Source organism: Melanerpes formicivorus, unplaced genomic scaffold (genome assembly GCF_026170545.1).
Source record: "Melanerpes formicivorus ecotype bairdi unplaced genomic scaffold, bMelFor1.0.p_v2 SCAF_3, whole genome shotgun sequence".
NCBI classification, from domain to species: domain Eukaryota; kingdom Metazoa; phylum Chordata; class Aves; order Piciformes; family Picidae; genus Melanerpes; species Melanerpes formicivorus.
This window is the reverse complement of record NW_027142355.1, coordinates 14,564,002-14,591,181: the sequence shown is the minus strand read 5'-3', so window position 1 is coordinate 14,591,181 and position 27,180 is coordinate 14,564,002. Positions and strand designations below refer to the sequence as shown.

The 27,180-nt window shown below is 38.6% G+C and overlaps 1 protein-coding gene across 7 annotated transcripts in view; it reads right to left on the bottom strand.

The window, feature by feature from the left end:
- Window positions 1-27,180, bottom strand: part of PHTF2 (putative homeodomain transcription factor 2) — a 70,854-nt gene that overhangs the window by 11,519 nt on the left and 32,155 nt on the right. For 6 of the 7 annotated variants that reach the window (XM_068167496.1, XM_068167508.1, XM_068167491.1 and 3 more), the window contains exons 4-13: window positions 25,017-25,086; window positions 22,278-22,436; window positions 19,745-19,910; window positions 18,931-19,095; window positions 14,569-14,770; window positions 12,161-12,319; window positions 8,598-8,816; window positions 5,238-5,366; window positions 3,835-4,107; window positions 2,694-2,825 (exon numbers count right to left, since the gene is read on the bottom strand). In XM_068167496.1, coding sequence (XP_068023597.1) covers window positions 2,694-2,825; window positions 3,835-4,107; window positions 5,238-5,366; window positions 8,598-8,816; window positions 12,161-12,319; window positions 14,569-14,770; window positions 18,931-19,095; window positions 19,745-19,910; window positions 22,278-22,436; window positions 25,017-25,086 — 1,674 coding nt within the window. The remainder of the gene's footprint in view (window positions 1-2,693; window positions 2,826-3,834; window positions 4,108-5,237; window positions 5,367-8,597; window positions 8,817-12,160; window positions 12,320-14,568; window positions 14,771-18,930; window positions 19,096-19,744; window positions 19,911-22,277; window positions 22,437-25,016; window positions 25,087-27,180) is intronic. The other variant, XM_068167520.1, reaches the window with a different exon arrangement.

Here is a 27,180-nt window from a genome sequence, read left to right as displayed (position 1 = left end):
CCTCTGATCAAGGTTTGATTGCCTTTTTTCTTAGCCACATAATTATACAGATGTTTCTAGTGGCACAAAAAAAAAGGATTGAATATATAGATGAGGCTGTGAGAAAAGCAGGCCCTCTTCCTGGAAGTGTTCAAAGTGAGGTTGGATGGGGCTTTGAGCAACCCATCCAGTGGAAGATGTCTACCCAGGGCAAAAGGGATGGAACTAAATGATCATTAAGAACCCTTCCAGCCCAGACCATTCTAAAGCAAGACACTCTCTCCACAGCATTGCTTTCATAGACAGTCTTTAAAGGATCAAAACTACAGCCTCTTGAGCAAGTCATGCTACCCTCCTTCCCTCACACCCAGCAACACACACTACAAGGCAAAAGATACAAATGTCACAAATGCAGAGTTTAAAGGACAGCTCTTTCCTACAGTCTTCCCAACATGTACTTCCATAACAAAAGAGGTAGAAATGAATCACCTCAGGGGACAGGCTCATCTCACGTGCTCCCTATGATAGGACAAGGAGCAATGTAAGCTGCAGCACAGGAGGTTCCACCTCAGCACAAGGGGGAATTTCTTTACTGTAAGGGTCACATACCACTGGAATGGGCTGCCCAGAGAGGATGTGGAGTCTCCTTCTCTGGAGATTTTCAAGGACCATCTGGATGCATTCGTCTGTGACCTGAGCTAGATTGTATGGTGCTGCTCTGGCTGGGGGGTTGGACTTGATGATTTCTTTGGGTCCCTTCCAACCCCTGACATCCTGTGATCCTGTGATCTTTCAGATTCAATATTGTGTTGTACATTAAAAATATTGCCTGCTTATACTTTATACCTTCACATTCCCCAGTCTCCATACCATATTTTCTTTATGTTATTATGATTCTTTACCCACTTCTAAAAACTCTTGACAGCAGGCTTCATCTATCTTTTCTTAATTGCTGTTGGAAAAGAAGCAATGGTGCAGATAAGGGAATTACCACCACTAAAAATAGATGGAACTGATCCAGATGAGTGCCACAAAAATCATCAGGGGGCTGGAGCACCTCTGCTACGAGGACAGGCTGAGGGAGTTGGGGTTGTTCAGCCTTGAGAAGAGAAGACTCCAAGGAAACCTAATAGTGGCCTTCCAGTACGTTAAAGAAGGCTGCAGAGGGAATGTTTCCACAGGCCTGCAGTAATAGGACAAGGGGCAATGGTTTGCAGATTTAGATTGGATGTTAGAAACAAGTTTGGAACCATGAAGGTTAGGGAACTCTGAAACAGATTGCCCAGGGAGGTAGTTGAGGTCCCATCCCTGGAAATATCAAGGTCAGACTGGACAAGACTCTGAGCAACTTGATCTAGTGGAGGACATCCCTGATGACTGCAGGGGGTTTGGACTAGATGACCTTTGGAGGTTCCTTCCAACCCAAACCAGTCTAGTATTCTGTGATTGTCAGTTGTTGACACCAAAAAAATGCATTCCACAAGAAACCACATAGGGAAAAACCTAGCATCATCTGAGCTGAATTACCCAATGCAGAGAGAAACATGAAAAACAAACAAACAGAAAACCAAACCCAAATACCTCCTCCCACTCCCCTCTCAAACCAAACCAAAGAAAACCAACCCTAGTTAGATAATATGGTTCCTTTTGTAAAGAATTATCAAAGTTCTCCGACTTGGAAAGGTCATAAGAGAGATATAAGAAGATTACTCAGATATGAGATGAATATAATAGAGGGATCAGAATGTCTTTCAGGTAATACTTGAGTGTAGTTCCCAGCTTCATTTGGCACCTATAGACCCACAGCATAAACATGCACATAAAGCTATCTTGCTTCATAAATTCCTTCTATGTTACTGACACTAACTGATGGGCCCCTGTGGTAGTTTTATGCTATGCCTTTAAAATTTTTTCACAGATCTTGAACAGAAAGTAGTAAAATGTAAATAAATCACTACTGGGAGTAAAATGGAGAATAATGATAGTTCTAAACAATCCCACTGGAATGATAACAGACTTAAGCTAGTAATGGGAACAATTTCTCTCTTCTTGCTTCTTCACTCTGGAAGAGATATTAACTCGCTTCTGCTTGACCTTGCATTGTTTTGGCTAAGTCTAACCTCTCTGCTCCTTTCTCTTGCCTCCTTTGTGTACAGGAGGGGTGAGCAGGGGCAGGAAGGGAGAAGCTATTAGCTTCCCCTGGTCTTTGGCCAGGGGGGACCTTGTGCTGTTCACTAACTGTAAATATTGCACATTTGTACACATTCATTGTATTCCAGTGTGGATTGTAGTTTTGCTTGTAAATACAGCTTTCATTTGCTTCCAACTGAGCTGGTCTGGCAAATTTAATGTTGGGGGAGAACTTTCAACCCACCACAGCCTCTTATAATACAAAAAAAATTACAAATGGCTAGTCTCTCTCATCTGAGAGACTTTTCTGCTAGAATTAGTAAAACAAGACTCCAGCTCTGAACACGCTTCCAAGGTGAAAACTACACCTTTACTTTCTCACTGTCTGGCTGCCTGCAGACACTGCTTCCCAGAGTCACCAAAATCAAGCAAACAGGGCACATGTGCACCCAGAGAGGCAAGTACACAGTAGGAAAAAATCAGCACATTAACCTTCCATGAAGAACAGACATATTTTATGAAAGTAGGAACAACACATGAGATATATTGTATTAAAGTAGTAGCAAAAGTACACATTTTTTTACCTTTAGATAAGACCTGAGAGAGAGCCACATTTTGATATTCTGTACTTTCTTCAAACGGAAATGAGGAACCTCTGATTTTCTTGCCCTTCTGGCAGATGTTAGATGACCAAAAAGTTTGGCAAAAAGTAGCCTCTGCAGAGAAGAGGAAAAACGTTTACTTTAACTGTTAATTTGTGTTCAAGGGCACTAAAAAGAAAATGGAGAAAAGGTTTAATATGTCAAAGTAATGTACAATGTACCAGTGCAAATTAATATAGTGCAGAAATAAGAGTAATATGTTACTAAAAAGAGGAGGCACACTAGAGCTCTAAAAGTCTTCATATTTTAATGACAAAATTTAGCTATGCTTTCAGTTCCTTTCTTCAGATCTCAGTCAATGGATCTGCTATGCTCTTACAATCTGGGAGAAAATTGAACCTGTTGATCATTTGCATCAGAGAGTGCCTACATCACAATTTCTTGCCAACAGAAATGATTCTTAGAAGCAGGTTACTTCTATTCTACTGTATTAAATCACATATTTTGTCTATAATTTTAGAAAAGGAAATAGAATTATTTTCTTTTGCATACCAGTAAGTACCCCTACTCTGCAGCTAGTGAGGGATATTGAAAGTCTTTAAGTGCAAATTGGAATAACAAGTACTAAATTAACATGTGTATTCAGATAGCAGTTCTCTCAATCTCCAGCTGTGGGACTGTTCCACCAGCAAGGCAGGCAGAGCTCCTGGATAGGCTCTGGCCTGAACTGTTTTGAATTAAATTAAAGGTTTTGAACACAACAGTGATAGAACAATCTGGAAATTTTTAGACTTCTTTCATAGAAATTGCATTTCCTGAGGAAAAACTGAGACAAACTGGGGCATGACTAAGAGCTAGGTTAATGCATTCAGCCAGCAATCTGAAATAAAAGGTTATGAAGTTTTCCCTCAGAAATGCTCTCCAGGAAAAAAGTTAGCTACAGGGACTGTACAGAGACTTCAGTCCACTGCAGCTGAGTCATCTCCTAAACTGTAAGCCCACTGGAATATTTGTCAACAGTGACCTATGAATCGTGGCATGCTGAATAAAGCAAGTCTAGAATATCCACAAAGTAAACAAACCACAAACAGTAACCCAGGAGAATAAAGTTTGCTGCTCCTACCTGTTTATAAGTCCTCTCTGCTACACAGAGCAGAAAAAAGAAAATCCACACCAGAGACACACGGACCACAAAACTGATAACAACCATGGAGAGAACCAGAATGTCTCCATTTGACCCGAATGCAGTCATGCAGAGTTCAGTGGCAGAATGTGCAGCCAGTTGTTCCAAATCTTTAGCTTGGGAAAGTCGAAAGACAAATGGCATTAAACCCAGGATTAAGGAGATGACATTTCCAAAAATCTGATAACCAATTCCTGGTATGTAGCTGTTCACCTAAAACCAAAAGAAAACAAGGGATAGTTTTAATTTTGGCATTAAGTCAATATATGAATTATTAATGTTAGTGTCTTACAATCACAAAGAGCAATTTATAATCTGATAACTTTATTATTAAGAAAAAGGAAGTCCTCAAAGAGCACTAAATGCACAGGAACCAAATATGACAAATCAATTAGAAAGCCAACAACATAACATTGCAGTTAAAAGACTCCAGTGCATATCCTTACATTAAAAATTCATTTAGCCCTGAATTAAAAAAGTGTGCCAATCAGACTGTGCTGCTTACAGCCTGCACATTGCTCCCTAGCCATTTTTCACTTTTTGCCTGTATGTAGTTTAAAGGAATCCAAGGATGCACAGTGCAGACAAGACTGGAGCTCTACTCTGCTGGCTGTGGCTTCATGAAGTTTACTTCTGCTGTGGATTATCCCCCACACCATCTCATTTCTGAGACAGGTACAGAGCTGTGAGCTAAGTTTGTGAATACCTTTGCTTTTAAATAAGTTTGAGATGGTAAGTATCCACTTGTCAGAATTAGCAATCATTTCCTTAAGTTATGCCAGGATTTTCTATTCAACTCTACAACATGCCTAACTGACTATATACAAAAAGAAGTACAAGGCCAATTCAATGCTTTTCTGTTTCCTAAAGAGGAGTACTAGGAAAAAGAAGGGAAGATTATTGAGACATCCCACTCATCCTCTTCAAAGTTTGTTTCCTGAAGAGGAGAACTTCCTTTTCCAATCTTAACTTTAGCATCCAAATACTCAGACCTAAGTATTCCTAACCCAACATATTAGTTGTTCATCAGAATCAAGGAGATAAATGAGAATATCCACAGCATGTATCACTTTGGAACAATAAAACAGAGGTTGTCTATGTCGGTTAGCACCTAACTATGCAAACACTTTTTGTTGTCCCAATGCTTAAGCTTTGGTAGATCACTTATCTGTTAGTAACAAGTAAATCAGAGTGTTGTAAGCCATGGAACAATAACATCAGTAACAGATACTTAAAAGAAAACAAGGACACCCCCTCCCCCCCCAAAAAAAAAAAAAAAAAAAATCAACATAAACCAAGCTTATTTAAATAAAATATTTGCATAAAGTGAAAAGAGTACTCACTCTGTTCATGATCATACCACTGATTTCAAGCACGGACATGTCTGCTTTCTTGCAGTCATTACCCTCCCACACAATTGCACTGATTTTTTCTAGTCCTGGGTTCAAGCTGTGAATCCAAGGCAAATGATTCTGGGGAAGACAAGGAATATATTCCATCAAAGAAAAATCTACAGTCATGCCTATGCCTTTGTTAGCAACATGCTGACCAAAAAATGCTTTAGACTGATGCAAGTATTGTTATATAGCATCTGCTATATACATGCTACATTTTCTAACAGTGTTGTGTTACTGTGGTGGAGGATAAATTGGCTTCTTTTTTTCTTCAACATATCAGAGAGAGGTATGAAAACAAAGGTCTTATAAGCCATCTTTCACTTTGTCACATGTTCAATGAAATATTTCAGTGTTCTGATGATTATTCTTACCTTACATTCTGGAAAGTGCTCTTCTCAAGTTGAATTGCAGGCAAATCATTTTTTCTATTTGCTTTTAATGATACTTGTGTACTTCACAATCCTTGTTATGGATAAAGGCCCCCCTAAGCTAACTGCATCTGGCAAGACTCAGAAGGAGTGGGTAGGAGTTCAATGACCACATGCTGCTCCAGAAGCCAAGCAAGCCCAGCCTAATCTACTGAATGCACCTCTGGCTGAGGCACCTTTACTCTAAACAGAGCCAAGCAAGAACTGAAGATCTGGAAACTAGTTCTGATGCAGCCACTTTTTGACTTCCCTCAGCTCTGACTCACTCCTCTCTCATTCAGGTGATTAGAAATGCTTTCAACTCTGCATGGTCACCCTGCACTATGTGCATCCAAACAGTGGAAGTGGCAGTACTGGGAGCAGCAGGGATAGGGGAGTGATGCTCTTTTTTTTTAATTTATCATTAATTAAAAGTAAAGCATTTCATTTTATTGCTTGCTTTAGCAGTATTTATCTGAAGTCTCTGTATTCTGCTAAGTTCTCAATTACCTACTTTTTTCTGTTGCATGGAAAATGTTGATTAATAGTATGAAAGCAACACAAGTATTAGTAGCAAGACTTTTTAAGCACATGCTTCCAGGGTCTCCCTCTAGAGGGCGTATCAACACCAGGACCTGAAACTCAAACGATCACAATCTGCAGTCCAACAGAAAAACAGTGACTGCAGAAAACCAAAGTCAAGGCATACACTGCAATTCCACTGCCTGCTTTAAGGCTTCCAGTTTAGTGTTTAGGTGGAATGTTAAGCAAAACAATCTAAAAATATATCCAAAATAAAGCAAAGATTGCATGAATCTAAAATGCTGTCTCTTTAGCTTTTTGCTGTTGGTTTGGGATTTTTTGGCGGCTTGTGGGGTGGGTAGGGGTTTAAAATCACAAATAGATAATTTTAAATTATGGTTATGAGTGAAAAACTTGCCCTTTGAAATTCTTTTCCTTTGCTATCATTAACACCATCTCTTGCATGACAGTCCTTTGCACTGGTGATGCCCTACCAACATATGACACGTCTACCCAAAAGTGTTTCACATTCTCTCCATCTCCTTGTTTTTATAGTTCAAATTAGCAATACAATTCATGTGCAATTGAAAGAGAAGACTTGTACAACAAATATAACTGGCAGTGTGACATGTGAATGAACTTCATAAAGTTTAGACTAACACTTGATTGTTAATTATCAACAATGGATTCTGTCCAACATTAACCCAAGGCAGATTCCAACTGCTGTGTTGCACAACCAGCACTAACATTTGCAGAAATGACTGCCTGTACACTGGTACAAAATGGCATTATAGAAAGGAAATACTATAATAGATTTACTTTAAGGTAAAAATGTATCTAAATAGAATTTAGACATATATAGGTAAAATTTTATATATATCTATATAAAATATAATTCAATCATGGAATCATTTAGGTTGGAAGAGAGCTTTCAGATCAAGTCCAACTCTGAGTCCAGCACTACTAAATTACCACTAAACCATGTCCATAAACACCACCTACTCTGTGTCCAGGAGCAGGTGTTGGAAGCCCCATCCCTGGAAGTCTTTAAGACCAGGCTGGATGTGGCTCTGAGCAACCTGATCTAGTGTGAGGTGTCCCTGCCCATGGCAGGGAGGTTGGAACTAGATGATCCTGAGGTCCCTTCCAACCCTAACAACTCAATGCTTCTATGATTCCACACATCTTTTTAATCCCTTCAGGGATGGTAACCAAAGCAGTGAAGTCAATTGTGTCCTTGTACTCAGCACTGGTTAGGACGCACCTTGTGTCCAGTTCTGGGCCCCTCAATTTAAGAAGGACATTGAGACTCTCGAACATGTCCAGAGAAGGGCAACAATACTGCTGAGAGGCCTCGAGCACAGCTCTATGAGGAGAGGCTGAGGGAGCTGGGATTGTTCAGCCTGGAGAAGAGGAGGCTCAGGGGAGACCTTATTGCTCTTTACAACTACCTGAAAGGTGGTTGTAGCCAGAAGGGGGTTGATCTCTTCTCCCAGGCAACCAGCACCAGAACAAGAGGAGAGAGTCTCAAGCTGCACCAGGGCATGTTTAGGCTTGAGGTGAGGAGAAAGTTCTTCACAGAGAGAGTTATTAGCCATTTGAATGTACTGCCCAGGAAGGTGGTGGAGTCACCGTCCCTGGAGGTGTTCAAGGGGGGATTGGACATGGCACTTGGTACCATGGTTTAGTAGTCATGAGGTCTTTGGTGACAGGTTGGACTTGATGATGTTTGAGGTCTCTTCCAACCTTATTGATTCTATGATTCTATGAACTCCACCACTTCCCTGGACAGCCTGTTTCCAATGCTCTACATCCCCTTCAGTGAAGAAATTTTAATATCCAACACAAACCTGTCCTGGCACTGCTTGAAGCCATTTCTTCTTATCCTATCACTTGTTACTTGGAATAAGAGATTAATCCCCACCTCACTACAACAACCTCCTTTCAGGGAGTTGTAGAGAATAATGAGGTCTCCCCTCAGCCTCCTTTTTTCCAGCCTAATATTGTGCTCACAAAAGAGTAATTCCACTAGACTGAAAAACAAACAGACAAAAACCCCCCGACAACCTACCCAAAAACCCAACAACACCAAACAAACAAAATCTAAACCCCTGAAATATCTACCACAGAGGAAACTAAAATCAATTGCTACTTGGCCTGAACTAGAAGATTAAAATACTCAACTATTTTGTTGTCATAACCTCTTTATTTGACAAATAACTGAGTAGCAGAAATCAAATTTTCCTTTTTTAAAATCTATCAAAACACTCTGTTACTTTTATTTGATATGGAGCTCTCTCCCAGGCCTTCTGGCGTATGATAAAGCTAATAATGAACGTGTGTACTGTAACAAAATCAAACTTAGCAGATAACAAACCTGGTGAAATGGGTCATCTCTCAATTCTTTCTTCACACATGGATTCACTTGAGGGCTTTCTACATCTGTCTCACTGCTACAGGAAGAGTGGTACTCTGCGCAGTGTAAGAGGTACTCCCACAGCACATCTTCAGTTTCCGATTCAGGTCTTGCACTCTCAGAATCTTGTCTGGAGCTTGAACACCGAGAACTGCAGCTAGTACCTGATTTAGGTGTATCCTGAAACCAAAACATGTGCTGGAATTACTGCAGCTTTTCCATTCTGCATCATTTCCTGACCCAACATTTCTGAAGGGCAAAGCCATGACATGTTTATTGAAGGAGTGTCAAAGAGCTTGCATCTTTCTAGACACTCTACAGAAAAGTAACAGTCCAAGGGCCCCTGCTTTTTTGGGGAGGGAGTCACATAGTTAACAGGATTTGATTTCTTTATTGTTGAAAGGAAATAACTATTTTACAGACTTTTAGAACACATTAATTTAGTCTTTAACAAAAATTAGCAAGCCACGGACTCCAATTATATCTCAAACTACTTATTTTATAAGCTATAAATTAAGCCTCTTTTAAAATGTTTTACAGCTTCATTCTTTCAGTGAAAACGTGAAGGTGTGAAGGACACAAGTGGAGCAGACTGCAATACAGACGTGACTCAGTGTGTGAAAAGCATCATTCACAAACTATTTCCAATTCATTTGACATTTTGATTTTCTCAATGCTTCTCCTCAAGGATTTCAGCCACTCATTAACTTCTCCATAATGTAAGGAATTCTTTCTCTAGAAAGAACAAGGCCCTGGAGGAAGAAGGGACAGGTATTTCTAGTGGAGACAATATAATTCTAGAAGAATGCTTGATGTTTGAGAAGTAAGTTTCTCAAGCTACAAGCCTGTAATAAAAGAGGAATAAACTCACAGTCTCCTACACATCACATCCCTCCCCTGTTACTACTAACAGACCTTTTCTAAGACAGAGGGAGTTTTTTTGAACACAGTTGTGCATTTGGGGTAGAGTGGGAAAACAAGCAGGGCACTACATATCTAATACTGGGTGTATGTGTAGACTGCATAGTCATACACAGAATTCTAATGATTTTAAACAAACTGTACTTCAGAAAGCATTTCAAAAGTGCAAATTTTACCTATATCAAGGAATGGGTCAGGTTGGAAAGGATCTTAAGAGACCATCTCTCCAACCTCCCTGCCATGGGCAGTGATGCCTCTCAACCAGACTTGGCTGCTCAAGGCCTCATCCAACCTAGCCTTGAACACTCCCAGGAAGGAGGCATCCATAACCTCCCTGTGCCACCTGTTTCAGATTCTCATCACCCTTGTACTGAAGAACTTCTTCCTAAAATCCAGTCTAACCCTACTCTTCCTCAGCTTCAAACCATTCTCCCTTGTCTTGTCTCCAGACATCCTTAAGAAAAATTCCTCTGCAGCCTTCCTGTAGGATCCTTTCAGGTATTGGAAGGCAGCTCTGAGGTGACCCTGGAGTCTTTGCCCCTCTAGGCTAAAGAAAAATACTAAAATTGTGTCACTGAAATATCTTCATAACAAGAAAGCATATCTTTAAACTACTTTCTACAGTAAACAGAATCCCTTTTCTGCAAGACAGGTAGATAGTCTTAAAAGCATCCTAATTATCACCATCCCCTGGTAATTCCTCTTAATAACTTATTTCTTTCCACTAGTTTCTCTTGAGAATATACACAATATTTTACACCGAAAAAAAATTCACCTATTATTTCAGTAGACTTTCTAATGTAAAATGATGTGTAGTACATTACTGTCTGAAAAATGTTTTGTTCTTGAAAATCATGCTTCATGTTTCTATATAAACAATTTTTCAAAAAACTGTTAGAAAAAAAACTGGTTTGAGCTATTTCCCTCTCTTTTACAAAGTGAGGGATAACATCCATGCGGAAAAAGTGAACTATTTTTTCCAGTCAATAAAAAATAGAATCAAAATTTATAGAAGGCAGTCACTAATACATACCAGTGAGTCCTGAAGTTAGTAAAGTAAGAACAATAAAAAAGATTCATCAAACAACAATTAAAGCTAGCAAGCAAATGAAAATAAAAGAAAATGTGGGACAGAATTTGAGTATATCTGCTGACTTCACTAATTCAATTTTTTTTTAAACACAAAGATAGCTTTCACAAGATTGAAAACTATTGTTTAATTTCCTTTGTAATGGTGTTGGGCAGGTGAGTTGGTAACAACAACAAGAAGTGGTATCAGTCAGATAAGTAAATGGGGAATAAGTGTAAAATGCAACTGACAAGCTACACAGAGCAAAGTTAGTCTCTTCAGTTTCTGAAGATATCTGCACAGCCTTCCTTAACTCTGAAGAACACTATGGAGGAGAAAATGTATTTAAGCTAAAAAAATTTCACTGCAATCATATCTTTCTTCTTCCTGTTGTCAAGCACTACCAGCTGCACAAGTACACAGTCAAGAGACATCTTCTGTGATATGAAATTAGCAGTTCTGACTGTTAACCTGTTCAGTTGTTCCAGACCAAACATGTGTAAGACATTAAACACTCAACTCAGCTTCCTGGAGATTCTTAACCAAAGTCTGAGAGACATAAATGAAATAACAGACTATCAGCTAATGTTCTTATGCAAAGCATCAACTAGAGATTTTGCAATTGTCATCAGAGAAAGCAATACCTGAACCCTTCTAAGGTGATGTTTCTTATACCAAGTAGAAATCTTGTTCCTGTGGCTCTGCCTGTTAGACCCATTGCAAAAGACTTCTGTCAGAGCTGAAATGACCCTTGCACTCTTTTTCTCTTAGTTTTAGTGGGGAAAAAGGCAATACAGCCTTCAAAAACAATCTTCCATATATCTATTAAGTTCTACACTGTTAGCAAAAAAAAGTGTAATTTCTTCTAAATATGTAAACCTCTCAAAAATATCTCTCTTTCTCTTCCAGTGTAATCTCTTTCTCTTCTTATGTAGGAGTCCTTAAGATTAAGGACTCTGCTAGCATGGAATCTAATAATTCCCCCTTTTCTAAGGTATGACAGCATTAAGTTTCTTAAAATGTCCTTACTTTTATGTAGTAACAATTTTGTTGAGATTTCATGACAACATTAGAAATTATGTTTCTATAAACACAAGAAAATCAGAATTCAGAGGCAGAATCAGTCAGATTTCTACCCAAGAAGACTGGTGAATCCCAAACACTAAACGGAGTGAAACAGCAGCAATAGCATGATGACAATTTGCATGTTGTCACTTACTGCTGCTTCTGTAACAAATCAGTTTTCCAGAGGTAACAGGTATCGAAAGACAGCAATAGAGTTTACCATAACCTGATGGGAGATCTATAAAATATATTTCAGGCTCCTTAAAACAAATTGAAAGCTAAAATGAAAAACTTCTCAAAGTGCTGTCATTAAAAAAAAATAAATAAAAATCCCTGTCCCCTACTGTCTAGACTTCTAAACAGCAGACTGCTAAAATCTAAGATAGGACCAAAAATGCCTAGGAAACCGCATCTATTTAAAGGAAACTAAGAGGATTTAACAGAGAAGCAGTAATGGCAAAGACCATACCTCCAGAGGATAGTGTTTCTTATAATGGTGAGATTTCCTGTTTCGAAGGGTGCAGTCACTAGATGTGCGTTCTACACTGCGCCGTACAGAATATCCAATTTCAGGCCCATCCTCACTAGAAACTTCATCTGATAAATTGGTTGCAGTCCTGTGAATGTCCTAGTGCCAGAAATACAGTGTAAGACATACACTTATATTTACTAGGTCTTGCTCTTTAACAACTGACATCAAATCTTTTTCTGCAGCATTGTTATCTGCGCTCAGTTAAATCAGATATTGATGCATTTCTAGTTGTCCAACTGAAGTTGTACAACAGCAATTCTAAAACAAAAATTGTACTATCAAAGTAAGCATTTCTCAGATGATGACAAGTTACTTCATGTTATTCTGAAGAACAAGTCACAGAATCAGAGAATTGCCTGGCTGGAAAGGTCCAACCATAACCTAACATCTCCCAATACACAACTGTTCGACCATTCTAAATTCTAACTTCAAATGCAATTTTTTTCTGAGGAAGTCTTAGTGGCAATATATCCAGAAGATTAAAAATCACCCCCCCAAAACAAACACACACACACACAAACAAAAAGTGATAGCAAATACTACAACATTGAATTATCGACACATACAGTACAAAGTTAACTTCTACTCTTCCTCTAACAATAACATGCTACAGATCGCATGTAGAATAGTGAGGTCATTAATTTATTCCACTCTCTATTTCCCTAATTTCAAACTAAAGTATCCCTTACAGTAAGAAGAAAAGGGAAGCAAAGCATCATTCAGCTGTCACAAACTATTTTGTATATTCTCATTTATTAGCAGATCACCAGACAGAAAAGTTTTCTTTGGTGTCTTCCTGTCAATGAAATGCTAAAATTAGAAAAATAGTGGAGCTATTCTTTCTGAAAACAACAAATCCTTCCCCCCTTCCCTGCAATTGAGACATCATTCTCTCTTCCATGATGAACTGTTTTCTGAAATACTTCAAGGTCAGGTCATTTCACCCTTTTTATCAGCCAAGTTGCAGAGATAAAGAAGGACAGGCTGAACAGTTTGGGCTGTCTTATCTATTGTCTTCTGCAGTAACACAAAAATGTATTGTCTTTGAGGAAGAGACAAGGAGAGAAGAGAAGAGAGAAGTCTATTTTAGCCACTGCCATCTTCTCTTTAATGTGGGTGTGTACTCACCAAGCAAGTTAAACACAGACATCAGCTCATCCATTCCACCAAATAAACTTAAAATTCTTCAAATAACTTTTTCTTTAAAAATCCTTGATTTGTTGAATTCCATCAAGAATGCAAAATACATGGAATTGATGAAGATAACTGAACCTCAGTTGCTATTACTGATGAGAAATCAGTGCAGAGCAGAAGAGTGAAGGTTTTACCCTGAGATGAACCTTCATCACCTTCATTCTGGCTTAACTATATAGCTCCATAAAAGATTATTGCTAAGAAATCCACATAGAATACTTTTCCTTTATAAAAATGCATACTTACAGATTTGCAGTACAGAAACCTCCACTTTGCTCTTATTATGGAAAAATCCTTGCTATGATCACCAATGGTAAATACTAATGAGAGATAGTCTTGTTATATAGAGTCCTGTCTACTTCACCAAGAGGGAAATTGGGCTTTCCTCATCTTCTACACAGATTTAAATAAATAAAAGATGATTCACAAGCAAATACTCAGAATGACCTCAGAATTACAAACTGTCAGCAATCCAAAATCTGTACTGTTGTAGCACAGAGATAGGCTGTGCTCAGAGTATCAAAGAGACAGGAAAAGGTAGAGTGTGTTTAGCTGGTGTGGAAAAAAACACAGATAAAAGCACACAAACCTGTGCACTGAAACACTGAATCATAAAATCAGGTTGGAAGGGACCTTGGAGAATCTACTCCAACCTCATGCCATGAGCAGGGACGCTTCTCAACCAGAATCAGCTGCTCAAGGCCTCATCCAATCTGACCCTGAAAACCCCCAGGAAGGCGGCATCCACAACGTCCCTGTGCCACCTGTTCCAGAGTCTCACCAGATGAACTTCTTCCTACAATCCAGTCTAACCCTACTCTCCCTCACCTTCAAACCATTCCCCCTTGTCCTGTCTATAGACACCCTTATGAAAAGTCCCTCTGCAGCCTTCCTGTAGGTCCCTTCAGGTATTGGAATGGTAAAGAATGTTTAGATGTCAGTAAAGATCCTCCTACAAGAAAAGGGGAAGGCAAGGAATATTAACATGAAGTAAGACTTATATAATTTTTGGCCCCAGGACTGTAAGGCTGATTTAATTTTTGAAACATTTTTAAGGATAAAGTATGTAAGAATTAATCAAAACCACCATATAAATACAGCTCACACATCATTCAACAACAACTGCTCTGAAAGCCGTGAAGTAGACTTACTTTGTGATGACTGTGATTGATGAAGACATCTCGCACTGCTGTTGTGCTCCACCCTGACTCCTCCGGCTTAATCACTTCACACCGCCGCTCCTGGCTCTGCACACATTCTTCACTGCTTTTGCCAGTCTTTTTCCCATCAAGGGACACATAGCCATTATCAGTCTCTGTGGATTTATCTATTGAGTTTTTTGCTTTCTTAGATCTATATTTGAAACAAATATATGTATCAAATGAATGATTCCTTTTTTTTTTTCCCCTCAATCTAAATCCAGCTAAAACTCAATCCATTTTAGTTTTACTACTAAAATGAACACAAACCATTAACATCAACATGTGATGCAATACATGCAACTGTTTCATCTTCTAAATAATATCTTTTCCTAAAATTGTTACAAAATAAACTGTCAAGGGTCTGAAAGAAAATTTTACCATTAATTACTGAAAGAAAAGGAAACCAATATTTTAAAGCTAAAATTTCACAATCACTTTGACATCAGAAGAACCACAACCCTCAAACACAACTGAGAAGTTTCTCCATCTTAACAAAAACAGATGTGTGCTGTAAGTTTATTTTAGTTTATTTACTTCAGAACAAGCATGCCAGTTACTGAAGGAGCAAACCAGCATGCTATTCAGTATTCAGCACACAGGTATTTTCTGTTGTTGTTTTAAATACACTCTGCCTATTGACAACTCTGCAACAGAAATACAGAACGGTTTAGGTTGGAAAAGACCTTTCAAATTGAAAGGGTCACTACCTCTACCAAGTCTGGTGCTAAACCATGTCACTCAGTACCACACCTATGTCTTTGTAAACACCTCCTGGAATGGGATTCAACCACCTCCCTGGGCAGCCAGTTCCAGTGTTTGAGAGCCTTTTCAATTAAGAAGTTTCTTCTAATGTCTAACCAAAACCTCCCCTGGTGTAAGTTGAGGTCAGTTCCTGTCATCCTATCACTTGTTGCTCGGGAGAGGAGACCAACGCCACCTCACTACAACCTCCTTTCAGGGAGCTGTAGAGAGCAATATGGTCTCCCCTTAGCCTCCTCTTCTCCACATTAACCAATCCCAGTTCCTCAATTGCTTCTTACCAGACCTGTTAAGGTGATTTACCCTTTTCTGCATTATCCAGTAACACCCCAGAAATATATTTCAATACATATCACTTACTAAGCCAGTTTTCAAATCACAAAAGAAGCTTATGAACTATGCTTCAATATAGTTCTGAAACTGATGAATAGTCTTCCGTAACATTCTCTACACATCAAGGCCCTTACCTAGACAATAGATGTACCAGCAAGAATATCTAAAGCTAGAAAAGTGCTTTCTCAAAGCAAATATTTGGATGATTACACTTCCAAATTAGAAAGTGCAGGCAATGAAGGAAGGAAAAGGAATAGGAGTTTGCTGCCTTAACAATAAAGACTACTTTAAGTCTTTGCATAAATTTCTGTAATCTCCAAATAAATATCATGGCAAAGAAATGCAAAAAGCCATGTAGATCTTGTATTTATTAAGATTCTGGGGTTTAGATTCTCAGAATAGTTTTTGGGTGGAAGTGTTACAAATCAAGTTTTTACTGAAAAGCAGAACACTGGACATAGGCCACAAAACTGTCAAAAATTTGTTTAATTGTTCTTGTGCTCTTGTGAGAGAATCTGCATTGCCTTTCTCTTTAAGGAGCCAAGTGTTCTGTGAGAGCTTGGATTACACAGCAGCAGATTAAATTCCCTTCTAATATGTGCATCAAACAAACTGGGAGAGCTGAGATAGTCACATCACATTCCTCCCAAGGTAATGTCCTCCACAAATACAGGGGCAACCTAAACACACAAAAAATCCAAATCAGGTAGGAAGAGACAGATAAAATGGAAAAATCAAAAAAAGAACAATTCCTCTGCTGGAATGCAGATAAAATAATGAAAAGAAGAGACAATGTTACTAAAATATTTTGTCCTTCTTTCCCATCTTGAATCTCATTCAACCTTTCCTTACCCCTTCCTGGTAAAAAGCTAAAAAGTTAATTTTTTAATTTTTGTTCGAACAAACCAAAATAGCTGCTGCTCCACTTTTGTGGGAAACCCTTTTAGCAAGCTATAGGACTCACCTACTACTCCCTGACCTATTGCCAAAATTCTTTGTCAGCTTTATTTCTAAATGAGTACAAGCCCAACATAAAAATGTTCTGTAGTTATTATATATTTGCAGAGATGATTTTCTATTACAAGTTTACAAATGTAAAGAGACAAGAAGATGGTTTAGCCTGTGTTTTGTGGTGGAGAAGCTGTTAGTGAGCCTTCTGCTTGCAGGTTACCAATGTGCTAGCTTTTATAATGTTTTAATTTTCTAGTTCATCCCAAACATTATTGAGGCTGTGGGCAAAAAGGTCAAACTATCAACAGTAAACACATTAAGACTTTCTCTCTGTGTCATTTCATAATATCACTATTTAATTAGCTTAATAAAGATCAGACAACTGAAGAAAGAGAATCCTAGAATGGCTTAGGTTGGAAAGGGACCTCAGAGGTCACCTACTCCCAATCTCCCTGCCATGGGAAGGGACACCTCTTAACCAGACTCAGCTGCTCAACGCCTCATCCAACCTGGCCTTGAACACCCCCAGGGAGGAGGCATCCACAACCTTTATGGGCAATCTATTCCATAGGGGAATTTTCAACCCACCACACCATCCTCTTACTGAAGAACTTCTTCCTAAGATCCAGTCTAACCCTACTCTCCCCCATCTTCAAACCATTCCCCTTTGTCCTGTCTTTAGACACCCTTATGAAAAGTCTGTCTGCAGCCGTCCTGTAATGTGCTTATCTAAAGAGCTTTAAAATATGTCTTAAGAAACAGGACAGATGTCACTCTGCAGCTGTGTTGTAAGACTTTCTTCAGCTATATCAGCAGGTCAATGTACCCCACACTGCTTCTGTTTGTGCATTCCTAGACTCACTAACAAAACTGTTTGCATTACCATAACAAAAACTGTGTGAAGAAACTGATTTGCATGATCTTCTAAAGGGAAAAAAGGTTATTTTCAGCTGGGCAAGTTCCTGACATGGTTTGTATGGCTCCAGACACACCAACAACCTTGCTTTACAACTGAAGAGGTAACAACTGATTCATGGCTACTTACAGCCTTCTCAAGTCACTCTCTTCTCATACTCCTTTAAAGATACTGTATATTCTAAGCAGTCAACACTGAGGCTTAACATCTGTATATATACAAACTACCTCTCATGCCATGGTTTAAACAAGTTATAAGAACACATCTCATACAGCCCTTCTCAACTGAAAACACTTTGAGCCCAATACAAGGTAAGGAAAGATATGAACCTTCCAACACTCCTCTTATTGCAGATCATCATCTTCAATGAATGGAAAACCTTCCAAAGTGTACAAGATTACACTCCAAACATACCAGAAATTAATGGACACAGACCCAAAGAACAGCAGCTTGTCAAAGCCAGCTTAATCTACACAGAGAAAGTCAAATGAACTCTTCCTGCAATATTTTTAACCATTTCTGAAACTTCTCCAGTGTTAACTAGATATTCTCAGAATGGAACATAACATGATAAGCTTTACCAGTGGTTAAGAGCACATACCACAAGTCACAGACATGTTAGTGTTGCCATGTTTAAGATGCAGCATGCACAACAAAACATCAATGTAATAACTTGCAGTATCCCTTTTCTCAATTTCAAATTATTTTATGAGCATATTTTGTCTTGATTACACTGAGTGTTGTGTGTGCAACATGACCTGAACACAGACTGCAACAGAATGTTTCTTTAAAAAACTTTTTCACTGCCCAGAGCACTGCATTAGGAGATTGATCATTTGCAAAACAGCTCTGGAATGCAACAGGGTTAAATGTTTCTTCCAGTCATTAGAAAATGTATCTTTGAGGTTTATTTCTAAAGTAAATTCTGTGCCTCTTTGAGTCCTGAAGGCTTTCCCTTCTGCACAAGTGTGTGGTTGGATGGCAGTGACAGAATTCAATAAGCATTCTCTCAGAATAATGAACAATGTAATAAGGTAAAATTCAAGAGCTGACTTTTCTCTCCAGATTAAAATTGAGACACTGAGTTGGTTGGTTCCTGATGGCCCACACAGTACTTTTACATCCAAATATAATTTAAATAAAAGTTAACTCAACAGCTTTTCAAAATTACTGCATCAGTGTTGGCAAATGTTAAGAAACAACAGATTAGCACAAGTTCAAATACTGAGATGAGTTTACTGCTACAGACAAAACCTGTATCAACAAAGGCTTAATCATTACATCAATGTTTACTTATTTAGAAAAGGGATAGTGCGTCTCTCACACATACATAACCTTGAATAAATACAAACCCTGATAAAAAGAAAGCAGCATGCCAGATATCTCTGAAGACAGCGCCAATACTGCAAGAGGTGCTTGTACCGTAGCTCTGCACTGATCCCTCCTGTGTGTTATCTGTGGTACTAGAGCCATCTCCTTCCCTATGTACTTCCAAATGTGCTGCTTTCCTTAATTTCCTTCATCAGAAGAGATTAAAATTGGAAGGTAGCTTTAGAAGTGCAATCTATTAGATCTGTAATGTGTTCAGCAGTTTAAGCATGCAAAACCAAGCAAGATTTCAACATTTTGCTAAAGCTTTATCATGTCTGTATAATAAATTTCATTTAATAAAAGGAATCATAACACTTATTATCACAACATTCAAACTCAAAATACATTTCTTCTCATCATCAGAGGCTTAAACTTGAAAAATTCACTACTGCAGGCTTTCCCATTGTAATGGAACCATCCACTGTAGCGAAGCATACTCAGTGAAGTGCTGGAAGACCCAAGTTCTCCTTTAACGTACATTTCCTACAGAAATCCTTAGTCAGTACTGCTGAATTCGAATACTGAATTTTTTGTAGTATAAACACTGTCACTCCAACACTACTTAGATACAAACTGTTCTGAGGCAAAATGTCATTTTCAATGCATTAAAATTAAAATAAAACAACACAGAAATCAGTCAATGTGTAAAAGAGCACCAATTAAACACCCATTTTAAAGTTTCAGATAAAAACAGAGCACCAATTTCTCATCTTTTGCAAAGCAGAGACAATAAACCCCAAGCATTCTTTTGTGCATGTTCTTCAGCCTAACAATGCTAAATGATAAGTACTTTACCTTCTTCTTTTACCCCCCGTGCTGGGAGGTGGCTTAGGAGTTCGTGTTGAAACAATCTGACAATGAACAGTTCCAAGAAGTAACATCAGCCATACTGGCCCAATCACTTCAGTCAGAGGTATATTATGTGGGCTTTGGGCTGTATAGAACAACACCACAGCAGCAACTGCAAAAGAAGGGAGATGAAGTTGAGTTCAGTATTTGAAATGTCTGTAACAGACTACTCATTACATGGCTTTTGTTAACTCTGACTGCATTTTAAACCAATCCATGTAATTCTGAGAGGAAGGAATTGTAATTTCAATGAAACGGGGTAATTAGATTAGTTACTTCATTAATTTACATTTTCAGTATTCCAATTCATTTAAAAACAAAAAATCATGAAAAACTTGTCAGTTAATTCACAATTTACCTAACAAGTGTTTTAAATAGTTTGCTCATACTGTAATATTAAATACTATTCACTAATTTCCAGCATTTTTTAATTCACCACCTCAGAAATACCAGAAATCTTTTCTCACATTACAGACTCTACAGATTAGGGAAATGATGCATTATGATGATAAATTTAGCAACTCAAAATCCCAAGAAACCTGAGAGAAAAAAAAAGTAGTTAATTACAAGATAGCTCTTTAACTAATGTCCTAAAAACTTACTTGCACTGAAAATCTGCACTTTTACTATTTGGCTGCTTTTAAAGTTCTCCTGGATGTTCCACAAATTAAATGCAGGATGTTTTTAAACTACATTTAAGAATGGGGAAATAACAAACTAGGATTAGGGTCTTTCTCAGCATCAGCCAACTATGAACAGAGTAATGAATGAACAGTAACTGCTGATGTATATGATGACACTTCTTAAGCACCTAGCTTGGAAATGAGGATAAGGAGAAGGTTTTTATAGGAGACCAGGTGTATATTTACCAATATTTCAAGTCTTGCAGCCCTGGCACTGTGAAACTCAATTACTAACTGATGACATCATCATGCAAGAGGCACTGCTGTCTTTTTTTAACTCCATTTCCTGTTTAAAATACACCTTCCAAATGATGCAGTGATTTGCAACTGCAAGGACAGATGGCAAAACTAAAAAAGTAATGTTGCATTTTAGTGGAAAACTTCTCAGTTAATTTGCTTCTCAGGATACTTAAACTGCTCCCAGCTTTCATTAACCTTCTGTTCCATTTGTTGTACATGCTTCTGATAGATGCTGACTCACTACATCACTACTTCTTTTCCAGTTTTCTTCTTACATGTTACAAATAATTAAGCAGAAAGTCAGGTTCTTAGAACTCAAGACTGTGTATTCAGAAAACTGTGAATTGCCTTCTGTTTGTTAACAGTTACCCCAAAGGCCTTCCAAAATCTAAAAAATAAAACATCAAGATGCATAGTGTCCCCAAACAGCATTACAGAATATATCTGGATGGAAGAGATCTCCAAGATCATCCAGTCCAACCTTCGATCAGGCACTACAAGGTCAACAGTAAACCATGTTCCTAAGCACCAGGTCCACATGCTGCTTAAACACCCCCAGGAATGGTGACTCCACCACTGCTCTGGGCAGACCATTCCAATGTTTCAGAACCCTATCAATGAAGAAATATTTCTTAATATCCAGTCTGAACCTCCCCTGGTGCATATTGAAGCCATTTCCTCTAGTCCTGTAACTTGCTAAGAACAGGCTGCCCCCTCCTCACTCCAGCCTCCCTTCAGGTAGTTATAGAGTGATGAGCTCTCCCTTCAGCCTCCTCTTCTCCAGACTGAACAACTCCTGCTCTCTCAGATGCTCCTTGTAGGCCATGTGCTCCAGGCCCTTCACCAGCCTCTTTGTCTTTCTCTGGACATGCTCCAGAACTTCTATGCCCTTCTTACAGTAAGGGGCCCAGAAGTGAGCACAATACTTGAGGTTTCCCAATTTCAATAGAAACAATTATAGAAGCACAGAGGATAGCAAGGCCCTCACCTGTCACTCAGAAGCACAGCCAAGGTGTGCTTAAGTAATAATATTACAAGCTACAAGTTCAGTGTCTCTGTGTGACATAAGTAACACATGGAAAAAGACAACAGGAAACTGGTCAAACAGATCATCCTACCAGGCTGCATATGCTGCAGGCACCTTGGCAGGTTTGGCCTAGCTTGCTTCTTTATCAGCTCTTGATCTGCACACATACCAGAGAGATCAACAAAACACACTGCCTAAGCCAAAGCTTGCTTTGGTATTGCTCACTCCCAAACTAAATTACATAGTCCTGGCAACCTAAATTATAGAGAGTGGCAACAAACTAAAAAGTGTGCTAAATGCTGAAGAAACCTTTTGAAGTAATGCTTAAATTTTCAGAATGTTCCCTTTATATATATATATCAAAGAAATATTAACCCAAAGACACACACTTGGTGCTGTGTCATTCCAGTATTCTCAGAAAACATTGGAATTAATCTTAACTGCAGAAAGTGGACCAAGTAAGACAGAACAGCTTCCATATGGTTAAAACCAGCAGTCACTTGAAGCTGGGCCTGTGATCCAACTCTACCTTGCAGAAGGTAAAGAACAAGCAGCCAGAAAAAGATGACCCTCGATGTTACTTGTAGCCACCACCTGTAGAAGAACGGAAAGAAAACAACTCTCACGATTCCTTTGCGGGTCAGAGACGTCCAAGGACTTTCAGGTTTTGCTTTAGCAAAAGCAGATCCTTGGGAAAAAAAAAAAAAGAAAAAGAAAATAAGTTTTGATGTATTTTATTGTTATGGCTAAAAATAACTTGAGTTGTTCAGTAGCAGAGTAATTAAGATAATTATTAAGCATAACTATTTGACAAATCTTATACTTCCATCATTACACCATGTCAGTCCAAAATTGGTGCAAAATGCTGGCGCCCTCCTGACTGGCAGTACCTGGAATTTCTACAAATACCAAGACTTCAGCAAGTGTGAATAACAAGACATTGCCATTTCTTACAAAGTCAAAATTATTTTAAAATAATAAAAAATATTCTGCTTCACTGAAGTATCAGAAAATGGATATGAAGCAGCAGGAAGTTGTATGAAAACTCCACATGCCTGTGCAGGTACTGAAGAGTCCTTTCCCAACAAAGGAATGGGATCTAAAACATGAACATCTGTAAATTGCTCCAGCTGTGTCATACAGGTAAACAGAATAGGGCTGAGAAGTATAGAGGAGTTACCTGTCCAAATGAGGGCTAGCCCAGGAGCAGGAAAGCCACTCAATAATCTATCTTTGTCTGTTTTTTTCATCATTTTTTACCTCACTCATTCAAAATGTCCTTCCTCTCCATTTCTTTTTCTTCCTGCAAATTCCCACTCCTCTGCCAGCTAGAAAACTGCAGTATTTATTCACTGGGGCTGTGAAAATTATGCCAAGGTTATTGCTCTGAACGGGCAACTACTATGTGCCGCTATGCCATCTCCACCTTGTTCACAAGCAGAACTGGCATCACTGAGCTCTGCGCTGGCATGGAGTACACTGTCAGTATTGGAACTACCTTAAATGCCCACTTAGACATCTGTGGAGAGTAGCCATTTAAATGTTATTCCTCTGTATCACTATATGGAAGTGGTTTGCTGCTGTTCCTTAATTCCTACCAATATGCAGTTTTCAGTTCCATTTCCTTTAATTTCAAATATTATTTGATTTTGTTTCTTTCTCTCCTGTGCTCATTTTTTTAAAAGTTCTATTGTTAGGTGATGTGATAAAAGTTCATCTGCTCAAAGAGACAATGTCAGGAGGGGGAGCCCAAATAATATCCTGCTGGGGTTCTTTTAGACCTATTGCTGAAGCCCATTAAAGGCCCATCTCCACAAACCATTACAGAGGCACAAGAGCAGAAAGAATCAGGGCTGTCCCAAGAGAGCTATCAGTTCTCCAGGTGTGAAATCATCACCACAAGCCATTGGTAGCAGCCCTCCAGATCACCTTTCAGAGGAAAGGGGGTTACTGCCCAGGGATGTGGGACTCATTATGGAATGCAAAGGAAAAGGATCTCTTGTTGCACAGGACTTACCATGGGATGTTTACGGAAGAAACCAAGGGAGAGGTCTAGGCAACTTGAGGAGGAGCAAGTATGGAGGAATTGAGGAGTAGAGAGAGAAAAAATGCCTGGCAAGCATAACTAGCTGCTTCTTAAGAGTATGCTGCTGGTCATGCACCTGCCCAGGTCAGTCTGTAATTCCTTCTAATTAACTCCCTCCTGGGCAGGGGCTGGTCTGTTTTGAGAACATGCATGCCTAGCAGGGTGAGTGCTGGAACCTGGAGTCAGGTATCAGAGCATGAGTGGGGCAAGGGTAGGGGGCAGGTGTTGATAGTGCCAGCAACCTGCAAGTGCTAGCAGGTATCAAGCCAGCCCAACTGGTGAAGCCATGAAGTGGCCTGGGAACACAGGGGTGAGCAGGTCTCTACACAGACTCAAGCTGCGCTAGGGGAGGTTTTGGCTGGATGTTAGGAAGAAGTTCTTCATGTAAAGAGTGATTGGCCATTGGAATGGGCTGCCCAGGGAGGTGGTGAGTCACCGTCAATGGAGGTGTTTAGGAAGAAACTGAATGGGGTGCTTGGTGCCATGGTTTAGTTGATTAGATAGGGTGGGATGATACATCGGACTCGAAGGTCTCAAAGGTCTCTTCCAACCTGGTTAATTCTATTCTATTCTATTCTATTCTATTCGGGCCAGAGCACAGTGGGGTGCTTTGGTTAATACAAGACTGAATTCAAAGTGTACTGCCTGGAATGGATTCAGGAGACTGCGCTGGCTGCTGAACTTACAGGAAAAAAAGCTTAATAACATTTTCACAAGGCATGAGGGAAATTAAATAAATTCAGACTAAATAAAGACTTTTTGAAAAGTCTCATACGATCTGACCTTCGATTGTTGTTTTGTTATTTAGAATGGGCAAGACATAGTCAAGGCTTATAGAACTGTTGCTCTCCAGAAATTTCAACATAACCTTTCTCCTAGATGTCAGAAGATCTGGAAGAAGTCTGAATGCCTGATTTATGAACTACAAAAATTGATGCATTACAATCTAGATGCTTCTTTTTTCAAAATAAAAATCTATCTAACAAAAACTACATCAAGTCTTTAAGCCTTCAGTTTAATCAGAGGTCATCTTTTAACAAAGTGTTCTATTCATCTTTGTATAGAGAAGTTACATAGGGATGGTTAGTTGGAGTTTTTTGGTACTTACACTTTTGTTACCGTACACAGGATGGTGGTTATTTTTATACTGAGAAATTCAGCTTTTTCTAACTCAGGACATACCTCTTACAAGATCAACATCTATGAGGTCTGGTTTCACATGTCCTGTTTTTTTTGGTTTGTTTCTCAAACCCTGCAATAGATAAATGCTATTAAAATACATTCTTGCAAGTGACAGATAGGACAACAGAAAAAATACTGATGTGGTCAGTAATTGTATTTAACCTCTTCTGTTACTGAAAACTCAGACAAAGATGTCAACTTCATAGATTTCAAGCACTATAAAATAAACATTCTATGAAACAAGACATAGCAAATGCCTTTTTAATGCATTTTACAATCTAAACAAACCCCAACCAATTACTGACCCATTAGGTAATCTTCTAAACATAGTTAAGCACTGAGCATTCATCTACCATGGCTTGGGATTATGCAGAAAATATATGCACACACTTGCAAGAATTAGTAATACATTTTTATTAGGTCTCCAGAGCTTTTGCAACAAATTCCTGAATATCTTTTCTCCTTAGATGTCTAAATAAACTGCACAAAATGCTTACAGTGCAGCTCCTTCATTCAAAACCTAGACAACAAATCATGTTGTAATGCAGGCACCACTAATCAGCAATATCAGAAATCCAAATTCTAGAAAACTATTCATTTTTCTTAGTAGTGAATATAGATTCACCTATTTAAAAGAGGAAACCCCCAAAGTCCACACAACAGGAAACCAGCAGGGATAAAATTAGGTTTATCTTGTCTTTTAGAAACAGCACCTTCCTTCACTGAAGAGCCATGTTATCTTGCAAAACTTTCAAGTTTGTTTCTAATGATAAAATGTGATGCTGCATTTTCAAGCCTCCAAGACAGTTGTGTTTATTCTGATCCCTTTAGATTAGGCTCTTGGTCATACCACACAATGATTCCACAGAGCACAATTCAATTCAGAGTAAACAGAATACTTCCAAAAACATTTCTGATATTATTATTATTCAGGTATTATTTTGTAAGTTCTGTAATAGTTTTAATTAAAAAAGGCAATTAAATTCACTGGTGACATCTAGATTTCCACCACTTTCATATTTTATCCACATGTAAAAACATTTATTGTTTAAATGCAAACATTCAAATCAGATGAAATTAATAATGAAAGATCAGTGAATGTTAATTTTACAAGAATGAGCAAATTGTTCAAATACACAGAGTGCAGCTCAAAATATTTCTCACATCTAGATTCAACTGGATTTTTCATGCTGCATTAATAAAAATAAATTGAAATAATCAAACTCTTCACGATTAATTAAACACAGAGTCATCACCTGATGCATCTATTAGAAAAATTAGTTTGCTTGAAACAAATCACAATTAATACACAGCAGTGACACATGGATATGGCAGAATGTGCAAAAAGGCTAACCATATGATGCATCTTTCCATGGGGGGAAAAAAGTTTTAAAATGGTGTCATACTGTTTAAAAATGCCTTTGGTCAAATCTCAAGTGCTCTCAGAGTCTACAGACTACACTGAATTTGTTCTATGTTTTGCCACATGCAGTGAAAGAATTCCATTCATTAGGATGAAATTTCTCCACTCTTTTAATACATCACAAATATCTGCAACTCACTTCCATCACAAAGGAAACACTCAGTTTCATATTGTTCAGGCCCGTCTGGTTAGTTCGTAACATTTCTATTCTGCACCAAACTCAGTACAAGGGTGGTGAGACTTGAGACTCTGGATTAGGTTGGCCAGGGAGGTTGTGGAAGACTCCCCCCTGGGACTGTTCAAGGCCAGGCTGGATGAGGCCTTGTGCAGCGGGGTCTGGTTGAGAGGTGTCCCTGCCTATGGCGGGAAGGCTGGAGTAGATGATCTCTGAGGTCCCTTCCAACCTAAGCCATTCTAGGATTCTAACAGTAAAGTTTACATGAAAACACTTAAAAAATAGGTGTTATTACTATAAAAATTCTTTTGCACAAATTTTTAAATTCATCTTAATAGAATCTACTATATTTCTAACTAAGGGGTACATTTATATTGCATCAGACTCAGATTTTCTACTAAAGAGTAATTTTTTAGATTTTTAGTTAATTTCATTTATGAACAGTACTGTAGCAGCTTTGAGATTAAAGCACCATTGTGTAATCTTTGAACTCAGTAGCCTGTTGCAGTGTTGCCATTGTTACACTAAGCTCAGTCCACAGGAGTTCGTACAGCCACCATCGTTAA